At 40.4% G+C, this 12890-nt stretch overlaps 1 protein-coding gene across 4 annotated transcripts in view; it reads left to right on the top strand.

Annotated features, from left to right (window-relative positions):
• simc1 (SUMO interacting motifs containing 1) overlaps positions 1–12890 on the top strand; it is a 96633-nt gene that overhangs the window by 74320 nt on the left and 9423 nt on the right. For all 4 annotated transcript variants that reach the window (XM_087995384.1, XM_043703757.2, XM_043703756.2 and 1 more), the window contains 2 exons: positions 730–799; positions 2892–3052. In XM_087995384.1, coding sequence (XP_087851510.1) covers positions 730–799; positions 2892–3052 — 231 coding nt within the window. The remainder of the gene's footprint in view (positions 1–729; positions 800–2891; positions 3053–12890) is intronic.

The raw sequence follows: 12890 nt of genomic DNA, 5'->3' as shown, positions 1-12890 counted from the left end.
CATGGATGAGTTGAATCAAAGGGTTTGTTTCCTTCCTGTATGACCCTATGATAGGTGACCAAAACCTTGGTAAACAATCGAGGCTTTAACAACAGCCTTGCATTTATAAAGCACTTTTAACTTAACAAGTAGTCCCAGAGCACATAACAAGAACTTCATGAATTTAAATTTGTTACCAAACCATATAAGACAATGTTAGGTTAGATAACCAAAGGTTTGATGAAAACAGTAGTTTTGAAGGAACATTGAAACGAGGGGAGAAGAATAGAAGGGCACGCAGGTTCCGGAAGACACTTCAAGAGTTTAGGCTCCAGGCAGGTGAAATGTGGCTGTAAAAGCTGGAGCCATTAAAATCAGGGAAGTCTCCGGAAGCAGAATTAGAAAAGTGTGATTATCTGCCACGGTTATAGAGCTGGAGGCGATTACAGAGATAATGAAGCTCTTAAAAAAGCAGGATGTAGAAAAGCATGAGGGCTTAAGTTCAGCATACACCAGCCATGTATTCATCCATTAAATCATTAGAGAAAAGCCTTTCTTTCAACAGTTTTCACCATTTGGTCCATTCTTCAATATTTGTGTAAAGGTATGTGTTAAATTCCATTTTTGAATTCTGTGAGCTATGCTGAGCTAACTGCTGTGCTATGTTATTTGTGAATCATTGTTTTTATCTGTTGGCATGTGGACTGACTTGTAAAGTAAACTAACAAGTATTTAACTATATTTAAATAGGCTGCATCCTGCAAATGTTTCCACCGTGCAGTGGGACTGGAACCTCTTAGCTTATCATGTGGAGGACAAGGTAACAGAGATCTGTCTTTTGTAAAGGCAATCATTGATATAAAAATGGAAAGCTCAGCAATTCCTTTAGGATTGTCATCCATAATCATTTACTTTTTGTTACATACTTCCATGGTTGAAAATGGTCTGTCATTTGTGTTTCTTTACACGTCTTTCAGTTATTTTGCACTTATTACTTCTGTCCTAATGCGTTAAAGTATCATTTGTCACAGTATTCCTGCTAAAGGTTGAATGTATAACATAGTTAAATGACTCTGTTTGCTGCTGCTACACAGGAATAGAGAACTTGGGGGCGTGAGCAGTGAGCGGGAGATGATAAACCTCAAGAGTTGAGCAAAGGTGCAGTGGGCATACAACAGTGCCATGTTGTGGTTATAACTGCAGGAGTTCTTGATCGGTAGAGGAATTGAGGTTTGCAGGGAAGGGGCAGGAAAGTGGATGTGAATAATGTTGGATCAGCCATGATCCTATTAAATGGTGGAGCAGGGCTTGAGCGGCCAAATAACCTTTCCCTGGTCCTGTTTATTATGACCATGTGCTCCAGTCCAGGAAATAGCACTGACTGGGCCTGTGTAACAATTCCTTTGTGGTAGCAGGAGTTACAGTGTACTTAATAACACCCTGAGGCGATGTAGAGCCATCACGTACAAGTTCAAACCTAACATTCACAAACTGCCCAAATATTGGCATGTGTAGTAGAAACATTGAAGCCCCAAATGAGATGACCCAGTATGGAAATTTCCATTATTAATCATAAATGACCTGTTAACTTGGTTTGGTGGTGATTTAAGATGGACAGTTATTAATCTTTTGGAAACAAACCTTGGAAGTATCTAGTAGGCATAGTTCAGTATATTATAATTCATAATATACACACTAATCCAACAAAGGAGTCCTTTTTCACTCTCCCTGATGGGAGTGAGTGACCACAAGTAAACATGTGGTAAGTGTAATTTTGAAGTAGAAAGATAAAATTCACATTGGATTAGTTAATCCTGAGGAGTTCCTCACAAATTAGCCACTGTTTCTCCTTTTGGCCATCCTGGTAAAAGCTGTACAAATCTGACTCCAGGCTATTAAAAGTATAAGAACTTACATCAGTTGCTTTAATTCAAGCAACTGATGTAAGAAATGGAAATTCTGCACAGAATATTTTCAGCATATTTGACCTGGAAATCTGGAAATTGTGGCCAAAAACATTGTGTTTCTGGAGAATTATTCCGTGTTTTTCTCCAAATCCAGTTACTTAGATTGTCTAGTAGTTAATATATATATGAACAAAATGGCACTCAATTTGGTCATTAGTCATCTTCACTCCCAGAAGTCAAGAGCATTAATACTATTGAATATATCTGTACTAAATATCTACCATGAACCCTAAAGCAGCATTTGCAATTTGAGCAGTGGGCCAAAAGCATTTTGTACAAATTTATTCATTGGAATCTTGAGTTGTTCATTAGGACGTTTCTGAAAATATATCGGTAATATATTTTTTATGCTGATTGTTAAGCTGGCACCCTGAGAATTAAAGAGATTGCTGCCAGTATGAAGAGTTATTGATTGGTTTCTGTTTTTTTTTGTTTTATGGAATATGGGTGTAACTGACAAGGCCAGCATTCATTGCCCATCCTTAATGAGCCTTGAACTCACTGGATTGCTTGGCTGTTTCAGAAGGCAGTCAAAAATCAGTCATGTTGATGAGGGTCTGGAGTCAGACCTGGTAAAGATGTGGACTTTCTTCTCTAATGTGAACCAAAAGTTTTTAACAACTTGATAGTTCTCATGGTTACCATTTGTGAGATTAGCCTTACATTCCCTTATATTCATTGAGCTGAAGTTCCCATTTGAACTTATGTCCCCAGAGCATTAGATTACTATTTCAGTAATATTGCTGTATGCCACCATCTCTCTCCTAATATATCTGATTACTGGAAAGGAGCTGACCAAACCTGGATTATTAGACATGATAATATCCTAATAATTAATAAACAGCAGTGGGCAGTTTTGAACTGTGCCAATTTACAGTCAGTGAACTGTGCTATTTTCCTGTGCTAGTCTAATCTTATGTGACCTCTATGTTTGTGCACCTCAAGGATCCTCACAGGAAGCATTCTGTGACCAAGAACGATCGACTGTTGTTCCTGCAATATGTTGTTCAAACACTTGAAGATGATTTTCAGTTGAAACATGATATGCCACATAAAACCATAGCCAAAGTATTTCTATCTTGTGACGACAAGTTTTCCAATGTAAGGTATGGAGATGTAAACCTAAACAAATCTGCAGTGTTCTGTTTCAGAAAATAGGAGAGTGTTTTCTAATTTGTTGATGAATGAGTGATTTTAAATACTTTAAATGAGTGACAGTATCTATAGACACTAATAAAATTTAAGTGGCTCATTAAAAAATGAGTTCATTTAGAATTTCGGTACCAATATGCCACTTGGCTCAGTGATAGTCACCTTATCTTTAAGCGAATGTTTCAAAATCAAATGTAATCATTGGTGTATCTTGTGATAAATTGTTTGGAGGTGCTGTCTTTGGATGGGATGAGAGAGTTCTCCTGACCTCTTTCAAGAAGGCACAGGTCAGTCATGGGTTTTTGTTAGCACTTGTTGAACATTTGTTGCTGCATTGTCTTGATGTCAAGGGTGACTATTGCTTAATTGATATTCTTGAGAGTACCTAGGACATTGCGATGATAAGAAACACACCCTCCACAGATAGGTATCTATGGTTGTGCCTGCAGTGCTACTTGCTGCCCTGCTCAGTTCACTGCCCCACTTGGCTTACTGCCTCACTATGTACCCAACCCAATATGGCACTCAGCCTGCTAATCCACCACCCTGATTGCCTTTGTAAATACTATAGAGACAGCTGAAAAATGTAACGTTCTATTGATCCTAGCTTTGAATAACTGAATGTTATTAAAGGCCTTAATCTTGAATGTAGGAGGCTACCTGTGGCATCTCTGGCTGTGATGTCACAGGAAGGGGTAATCCAAGATGGAGGACGGGAAAAATTTCTGGCTGTAACAGGCTGCTCCTTTTTTTGAGGTATTTTAAGTGTTGGAGGTGATTTCCTTAAATTCCAGGAGCAGCAATTACTGTTTATATGCTGTTGCATTGTTTTGGAACTTTGGAGAAAAAAAGTCAAAACAATGGCATTTTTAAAAGGGAGAGGAACAGACAAAGGCAGCACATGGTGAGGTCAGTGCAGGAGAGAGAGAGAAAGAAACCCACACTGCTCCCTGACACAGCAGTGAACCTGTGCAGTTACTGCCTTTGCCGTTTGAATTCATGTATTGCTAGACATGAGAGTGGGTTTGGGAAAATTAACAAACAGTGAAATTCACAACTGATCTTGGAAGCACCTCTTTGGGAAAGGTCACAGCACAGAAACAGATAAGTGAATATTTTTAAGTGTGCCTACAGAAAGTTTGCAGTAGTGAGTAGAGTCGGTTCTTTCTTGATTTATATGTTTTATTGAGATATGTCTCTTGTTTAAACTTAAAAATACAAGCCATAAGTATTAAGCTAGCCTGGAGCAGTGTTTTGCAGAGGAGGAAGACCCTGTTTTCTGGGTGTAGGTTGGAAGAAGCAAAAATGGCTTTAGTAGAGTGATATGCTCTTCTTGTCGGATGTGGGCATCTAGGGAGAGTTCACAGGTTACTGAGGATGATATCTTCAATAAATGCCATTGCTTATGAATTCTATCAGATTGAATGGATCGGTTGGAGAGACAATTAGAAGCAATGAGGAACTTACAAGGGCAAGAGCATGTGATGGATGGCAGTTATAGGAAGGGAATAAAGTTGCGGATACAGTTACATAGATGGGTTAACTCCAGGAAAGGTAAGATGGGTAGGCAGTGAGTGTAGGAGTCTTCTGTGGCTATCCCCATTTCAACAGGTATGCTGTTTTGGAAAATGTAGAGGGTGATGTATTCTCAGGGGAATGTAGCACGAACAGCCAAGTTTCTGGTATTGAGACATCGGCTGCCAAGAGATCAGTTGTGTTCGGGGACTGTCTAGCCTGAGGCCAGCAGTGAAAAATCAGAATGGGTGTGTTGCCTACCTGGTGCCAGGATCAAGGATGTCTCAGAGAGGGTGTAGAATGTTCTCAAGGGGGAGAGGGGCCAGCTGGAGATCATTGTACATTGGACCAATGATACAAGAAACCAAATGGATGAGATTCTGAAGGGAGAATATAGAGGGTTAGGCAGGAATTTAAAAAGGATATCCTCGAGAGTAGTAATATCTGGATTACTCCCGGTGCTACGAGCTAGTGAGGGTAGGCATGGGAGGATAGGGCAGATGAATGCGTGGCTGAGGAACTGGTATATGGGAGAAGGATTCACATTTTTGGATCATTGGACTCTCTTCTGGGGTAGAAGTGACCCGTACAAAAAGGACATATTGTACCAGAATTGAAAGGGGACTAATATACTGGCAGGGAGATTTTCTAGAGCTGCTCAGGGGGATTTAAACTAGTAAGGTGGGCGTGTGGGACCCAGGGAGATAGTGAGGAAAGAGATCAATCTGAAACTGGTATAGTTGAAAACAGAAGCAAATCAAACAGTCAGGGCATGCAGGGACAAAGCAGAGAACAAGGTAGGACTAATAAATTAAATTGCATTTATTTCAATGCAATGGGCCGAATAGGGAAGGCAGATGAACTCAGGGCATGGTTAGGAATATGGGACTGGATATCATAGCAATTACAGAAACGTGTCTCAGGGATGGACAGGACTGGCAGCTTAATGTTCCAGGATACAAATGCTACAGCAAGGACAGAAAGGGAGGCAAGAGAAGAGGGGGAGTGGCGTTTTTGATAAGGGATAGCATTACAGCTGTACTCAGGTAGGATATTCCTGGAAATACATCCAGAGAGGTTATTTGGGTGGAACAGAGAAATAAAAAAGGGATGATCACCCTATTGGGGTTGTATTATAGACCCCCTAATAGTCAGAGGGAAATTGAGAAACCGATTTGTAAGGAGTTCTTGGTCATCTGTAAGAATAATAGGGTGGTTATGGTAGGGGATTTTAACTTTCCAAACATAGACTGGGACTGCCATAGTGTTAAGGGTTTAGATGGAGAGGAATTTGTTAAGCGTATGCAAGAAAAGTTTCTGATCTAGTGTGTGGATGTACCTACTACAGAAGGTGCAAACCTTGACCTATTCCTGGGAGATAAGGCAAGGCAGGTGACTGAGGTGTCAGTGGGGGAGCAGTTTGGGGCCAGCGACCATAATTCTATTAGTTTTAAAATACTGATGGAAAAGTATAGACCAGATCTAAAAGTTAAAGTTCTAAATTGGAGGAAGGCTAATTTTGACGGTATTAGGCAAGAACTTTCACAAGCTGATTGGGGGCAGATGTTCGCAGGTAAAGGGACGGCTGGAAAATGGGAAGCCATCAGGAATGAGATAACGAGAGTACAGAGAAAGTATATTCTTGTTAGGATGAAAGGAAAAGAAAGGAAAGGCTAGGTATAGGGAATGCTCGATTACTAAATAAATTGATGGTTTAGTTAAGAAAAAGAAGGAAGCATATGTCAGGTTTAGACAAGAAAGATCAAATGAATCCTTAGAAGAGTATAAATACAGTAGGAGTATACTTAAGAGGGAAATCAAGAGGGCAAAAAGAGGACATGAGATAGCTTTGGCAAATAGAGTTAAAGAGAATCCAAAGGGTTTTTACAAATACATTAAGGACAAAAGAATAACTAGGGAGAGAATAGATCCCCTCAAAGATCAGCAAGGCAGCTTTTGTGTGGAACCGCAAGAGACGGGGGAGATAGTAGATGAGAATTTTGCATCAGTGTTTTTGTGGAAAAGACATTGTATAGAATGTAGGGAAATAGATGGTAACATCTTGAAAAATGTCCATATTACAGAGGAGGAAGTGCTGGATGTCTTGAAATGCATAAAAGTGGATAAATCCCCAGGACCTGATCAGGTGTACCCTAGAACTCTGTGGGAAGCTAGGGAAGTGATTGCTGGGCCCCTAGCTGAAATATTTATATCATCGATAGTCACAGCTGAGGTGCAGGAAGACTGGAGGTTGGCTAACATAGTGCCACTGTTTAAGAAAGCTGGTAAGGACAAGCCAGGGAACTATAGACAAGTGAGCCTGATGTCAGTGGTGGGCAAGTTGTTGGAGGGAATTCTGAAGGACAGGATTTACATGTATTTGGAAAGACAAGGACTGATTAGGGATAGTTAACATGGCTTTGTGTGTGGGAAATCATGTCTCACAACTTGATTGAGTTTTTTGAAGAAGTAACAAAGAGGATTGATGAGGGCAGAGCGGTGGATGTGATCTATATGAACTTCAGTAAGGCATTCAACAAGGTTCCTCAAAGGAGACCAGTGCGCAAGGTTAGATCTTATGAAATACAGGGAAAACTAGCCATTTGGTTACAGAACTGGATCAAAGGTAGAAGTATGAGAATGATAGTGGAGAGTTGTTTTTCACACTGGAGGCCTGTGACCAGTGGAGTGCCACAAGGATCTGTGCTGGGTCCACTACTTTTCATCACTTATATAAATGATTTGGATGTGAGCATAAGAGTTATAGTTAGTAAGTTTGTAGATGACACCAAAATTGGAGGTGTGGTGGATAGCGAAGAAGGTTACCTCAGATTACAACAGGATCTTGATCAGGTGGGCCAATGGGCTGAGAAGTGGCAGATGGAATTTAATTTAGATAAATATGAGGTGCTGCATTTTGGGAAAGCAAATCTTAGCAGGCCTTGCACATTTAATGGTAAGGTCCGAGGGAGTGTTCCTGAACGATGGGACTTTGGATTACAGGTTCATAGTTACTTGAAAGTGGAGTCGCAGGTAGATAGGATAGTGAAGAAGGCATTTGGTATGCTTTCCTTTATTGGTCATAGTATTGAGTACAGGAGTTGGGAGGTCATGTTACGGCTGTACAAGACATTGATTAGGCCACTGTTGGAATATTGCATGCAAATCTGGTCTCCTTCCTATTGGAAGAAAGTTGTGAAACTTGAAAGGGTTCAGAAAAGATTTACAAGAAGGTTTGGAGAATTTGAGCTATAGGGAGAGGTTGAATAGGCTGGGGCTGTTTTCCCTGGAACGTCAGTGGTTGTGGGGTGACCTTATAGAGGTTTATAAAATCATGAGGGGCTTGGATAGGATAAATAGACAAAGTCTTTTCCCTTAGGTTGGGGAGTCCAGAACTAGAGGGGATAGTTTTAGGGTGAGAGGGGAAAGATATAAAAGAGATCTAAGGGGCAACATTTTCAGTCAGAGGGTGGAATGTGTATGGAATGAGTTGCCAGAGGAAGTGGTGGAGGCTGGTATAATTGCAACATTTAAAAGGCATCTGGGTGAGTATATGAATAGGAAGAGTTTGGAGGGATATGGGCCGGGTGCTGGCAGAAGGGACTAGATTGGGTTGGGATATCTAGTTGGTATGGACAGGTTGGACCGAGGGGTCTATTTCCGTGCTGTACATCTCTATGATTCTATAACTGTAATGACCTACATGCTGAGTGTGCCCTTGCACCTGCAGTGGCAGCTCGCACAACCTTTTACTTACATCAGTGCTGTTAACAGTTGTCAGTCTGCTGCTTGCACGATCCTTTTAATCAATCAGCAACAACAAACTTGTGTAATACTTTTAACATGATGAAACACCAAAAACACTTACAGGGGCATTAAACTATGACTGCCAGCTACATCAAGGGATAATAGACCAGATGAGCAAAGCAGTATATTTTGAGGTGTCTCTTAAAGGAGAAAAGCAAAGTAGAGAAGTGGAAATTTGTAGGACATAAATTCCACAATTTAGGACCCAGGCAACTAAAGGCAGAGCCATCAATGGTGGATTAAAATCAGGAGTGCGCACGAAACCAGACTGAGAAGAGCACAACCATCTTGGAGGATTGTAGGGCTGGAGGACATTAGAGATAGGGAAGACCAAGGCCAAGGGAATGCAAATTTTAAAATCAAGTCTTTGCTTGACAGGGAGCTAGATTAGATCAACAGGGGCACGCTGACAGATGAATGAGATTTCATGTGAGTTGAGATAAAAGCAGCCGGACTTTAGATGACTGCATGTTTACAGAGAGTAGAATGTGGTCGACCATTAAGGCATGTGTTTTGATAGTCCAGTCCAGAGGTAACAAAGGCATGCAGGTGCAGCAGGTAATTAAGAAAGCAAATGGAATATTGTCCTTCATTGCTAGAGGGATGGAGTTTAAAAATAGGGAGGTTATGCTGCAGGTGTACAGGGTGCTGGTGAGTCCACATCTGGAGTACTGTGTACAGTTTTGGTTTCTTTATTTGAGAAAGGATGTATTGGCACTGGAGGGGGTGCAAAGGAGGTTCATTAGGTTGATTCCGGAGTTGAGAGGGTTGGCTTTTGAAGAGAGACTGAATAGACTGAGGCTATACTCATTGCAGTTTAGAAGAATGAGGGGGTCTTATACAACATATAAAATTATGAAGGGAATAGATAAGACAGAAGCAGGGAGGTTGTTTCCACTAGCAGGTGAAACGTGAACTAGGGAACATAGCCTAAAAATGAGGGGGAGCAGATTTAGGACTGAATCCACCCAAAGGGTTGTGAATCTGTAGAACTTCCTACCCAGTGAAGCAGCTGAGACTGTCTTGCTGAATGTCTTTAAGGCAAGGATAGATAGATTTTTGAACCATAAAGAAATTAAGGGATAGGGTGAGCGGGCAGGTCAATGGATCTGAGTCCATGAAAAGATGAGCCATGATCTTCTTGAATGGTGGCGAAGGCTTGACGAGCCAGATGGCCTACTCCTGCTCCTATTTCTTATGTTCTTACAAATGAAGGTTTCAGCAGCAGATGAGCCAAGACAGGTTGAATGATGTTAGAGAGTTGATGTACAAAAGATGTAGTAATTCTGGGAACTGGAAGAGTTTTTAAAGAATGGCCAAGAAACTGACAAAAGAGAGTAAGTAAAATACATAAGGAAACCAACCAAACATATGCAACTGATTGTAAGAGCTTCTATAAAATCATAAAAGTGGCGAAGTTAGCAAAGTGAATACGGGTCACTTACAAACAGGAGACATTATTAAATGGAATAAACATTGGTGATTAACAAATATTTTATATTTGCCTTAACAGCAGAGGATGAATTTGACAGTACAGAGAACAAAGGGTTTAATGAAAGTGAAGAATCTATAATGTTCAATATCAGTGAATAATAAGTACTAGAGAAATTAGTGTGACTAAAAGTTGACAAATCCCCTGATTTCATAACCAAAATTCCCTAGATTCTAGAGCACTCCCATGAACTACAAGGTAGCAATTTCACTAGTTCTTTAAGAAAGGAGAGAGTAAATTGTCAGCCACAGGCCAGTCAACCTGCATGAATAATGGGAATATACGAGGACTTATTATGAAAAGTATAGTTACAGTAAAATCACAGTACAATTAGGCACAGTCAATACAATTGTTATCAAAAGGATTGTATTTAACAGATCTATTAGAATATTTTCAGCATGTAACTAATGGAATAGATATAGGGGAACTATTAGATAGAATACGTTTGTATTTTCAGAAGACTTTCAATGTGGTGCCACACATGATTAGGACTCGTAGGATTGGATGTGATAGCATGGATTGAGGGTTGATATAAAGGACAGAAATCAAAGGGGCACAATTTTCCCCTTCCAGAAGTGACAAAGGAGTTAGAAAGGACAAATAATTGGATGCGTTTAGTGAGAGATTCTCAGAAACATAAAATTATGACAATACAGAAGGAGACCATTCAGCCCATCATGTCTGCTCTGTTCTCTAAATGAGCGTTATGACTTAGTGTCAGTTTCCTGCCTTTTCCTGTACTTTTGCTCATTGTTTCTATTTATATAATGTTTCTATTTGAATGTCCTCTTGAATATCGCAATTTCAACTGCTTACTACACACTTCCAGGTAATGCATTCAAGATTCAAACCACTTGCTATTTAAAGTTTCTGCTAACATTGCATTCGCTTGTTTTGTAAAACGCTTTAAAGCAGTCTTCTCGTTCTTAATACTTTAATAAGTGGGAACAGCTTCAACCTGCCTACTCTGCACAGCTCCTTCATGGTTTTGGGAAAATCAAGTCTTCTTAGACTTCCCTTTTCCAATGAGAAAAGTCCCAACCTCTGCAATCTATCTTCATAACTGAAGTTTCTCATCTCTGTAAGCATTCTTGTAAACCTCATCTTCACTTTCTCCAATGCATTAACATCCTTCTCAAAGTGTGGCACCTAATACTCTACATAATACTGCAGCTGAGGTGTAACTCATGACTTACACAATTGCAGCATAACATCCTTGCTTTTGTACTCTATGCCCCTCATAATAAAGCCCAGGACATTGTATACTTTATGAACTGCTCTTTCCGTCTGCTCCTGCACATCTTTAGAATTGTGTCCTTTATATTATGTTGTCTCTCTGTCCTTCCTACCAAAGTTAATTCCTTTTCATTGAACTTCATCTCCCATTTATGTCCCCACTCTACTGGCACATCCATGTCCCTTTTAAGTTCTACATTGTATTTCTCACGGCTTAGTGTTTCCAAGTTTCGTATCATCCTCAAACTTCTTAATTGTCCCTGCACACTAAGACCTAGATCATGAATATACCATCAAGAAAAGCAAGAATCCTATTTTTGACAAACTCAACTAAAACCTTCCTGCCTGAAAAGTATCCATTAATGATTATTTTGTATTTTCTACTACTCAGCCAATTTTTGATTAGTTGGACCAAGTTGTTACTGTCCCTCGTCTTTCATGAACTAAAACATTGCCCTCATGTCTGTTTTGTGGCACTGTATCAAATGCCTTTGGAAGTCCATATAACTGACATTACCCTCATCAAACTTCTCTTGTCTTTAAAAACCTCCAAATTACTTACACATGGTTTTCAGATAAGAAATTCATGTTAGCCCTTCTTCATCAACTCAAATTTTTCCATGTGACTGTTAATTCTAACAATAATTGTTTCTAGAAGCTTACCCACCACCAAAGATAAGTTGACTGGTATGTAATTTCAGGACCTATCCTTACAACCTTTTAAACAAGGGAAGGATGTTGACAACTTTTCAGTCCTCTGTCACCACTCCTACGTCGAGGGAAGACTAAAGGATTATGGTCAGTGTCTCCCTAATTTCCATTCTCACTTTCTTCAATATCCCTCGTTCAGACATTTTTACTTCTTCCATTAGTCTATTTGACCTATTAACTTGGTATCCTCCAAAATGGTGCAGTCTGTCCTCCAGTATTTTGTGCAACCTGCTTTCCTCCCTAATATCCTCTCCTGGTTCCTCCCCCACTACCAAGTTAATTTAAAGCCATTCCCACCTTACTGCATGAGCAAAATTTCCTGCAAGGAGCTCAGTCCCGGCTTTGTTCATGTGAAAGCCATCTGCTTGGGCAGGTGCCATCTTCCCCAGAGCAGGCCCAAAAATCCCAGGAATTTAAAATCCTCTCTCCTGCACCATCTTTCCAACTACATCGTCAACTGCCTTATCCTCCTATTTCTGTGCTCGTTTGCATATGATACAGGGAGTAATCCAGGGTTAACTACTTTTGAAGCTCTTCCTAATTTTCAACCTAGTTCCCTAAACGTTGACTGCAGGACTACATCTTCCTTCTGGCTTAAGTGTTGATATACCATGGACCACAGCATCTGGCTGTTCACCCTCTCCCAGAAGAATGTTCTTCAGCCATCTTGTGACATCCTTGACCCAAAAACAAGGAGGGAACAGACTATCCTGGAGTCTTGTCTGCAATCACAGAAACACCTGGCTGTTTCCCTCACTAACAAATCTCCTCTACTATTACTTGTTCTTTCTAATTCCTCCCCTCCTGTATGACTAAGCTGCTTATGGTGCCATAAACCTGGTTCTGACTGCACTCTTTTGAGGAACGAATGCCCTGACCAGTATCCAAAAAATAAAAAGTCAAATAGCGCGCCATACCCCATGTTACTCTGACACGACCTACCTGGTTTCTTTTGGTCTGTCTGTCAATCACCCATTCCTGTTCTCCCTATGTATCCCAAACAGCTGTGTGTCCATCTCTCTGACCATGCT

Source organism: Chiloscyllium plagiosum, unplaced genomic scaffold, assembly GCF_037043375.1.
Source record: "Chiloscyllium plagiosum isolate Xiang-an unplaced genomic scaffold, Cpla_swu_hap1 HiC_scaffold_16, whole genome shotgun sequence".
NCBI classification, from domain to species: Eukaryota; Metazoa; Chordata; class Chondrichthyes; order Orectolobiformes; family Hemiscylliidae; genus Chiloscyllium; species Chiloscyllium plagiosum.
The sequence above is the reverse complement of the archived record's forward strand: the minus strand, read 5'-3'. Positions and strand labels throughout refer to the sequence as shown.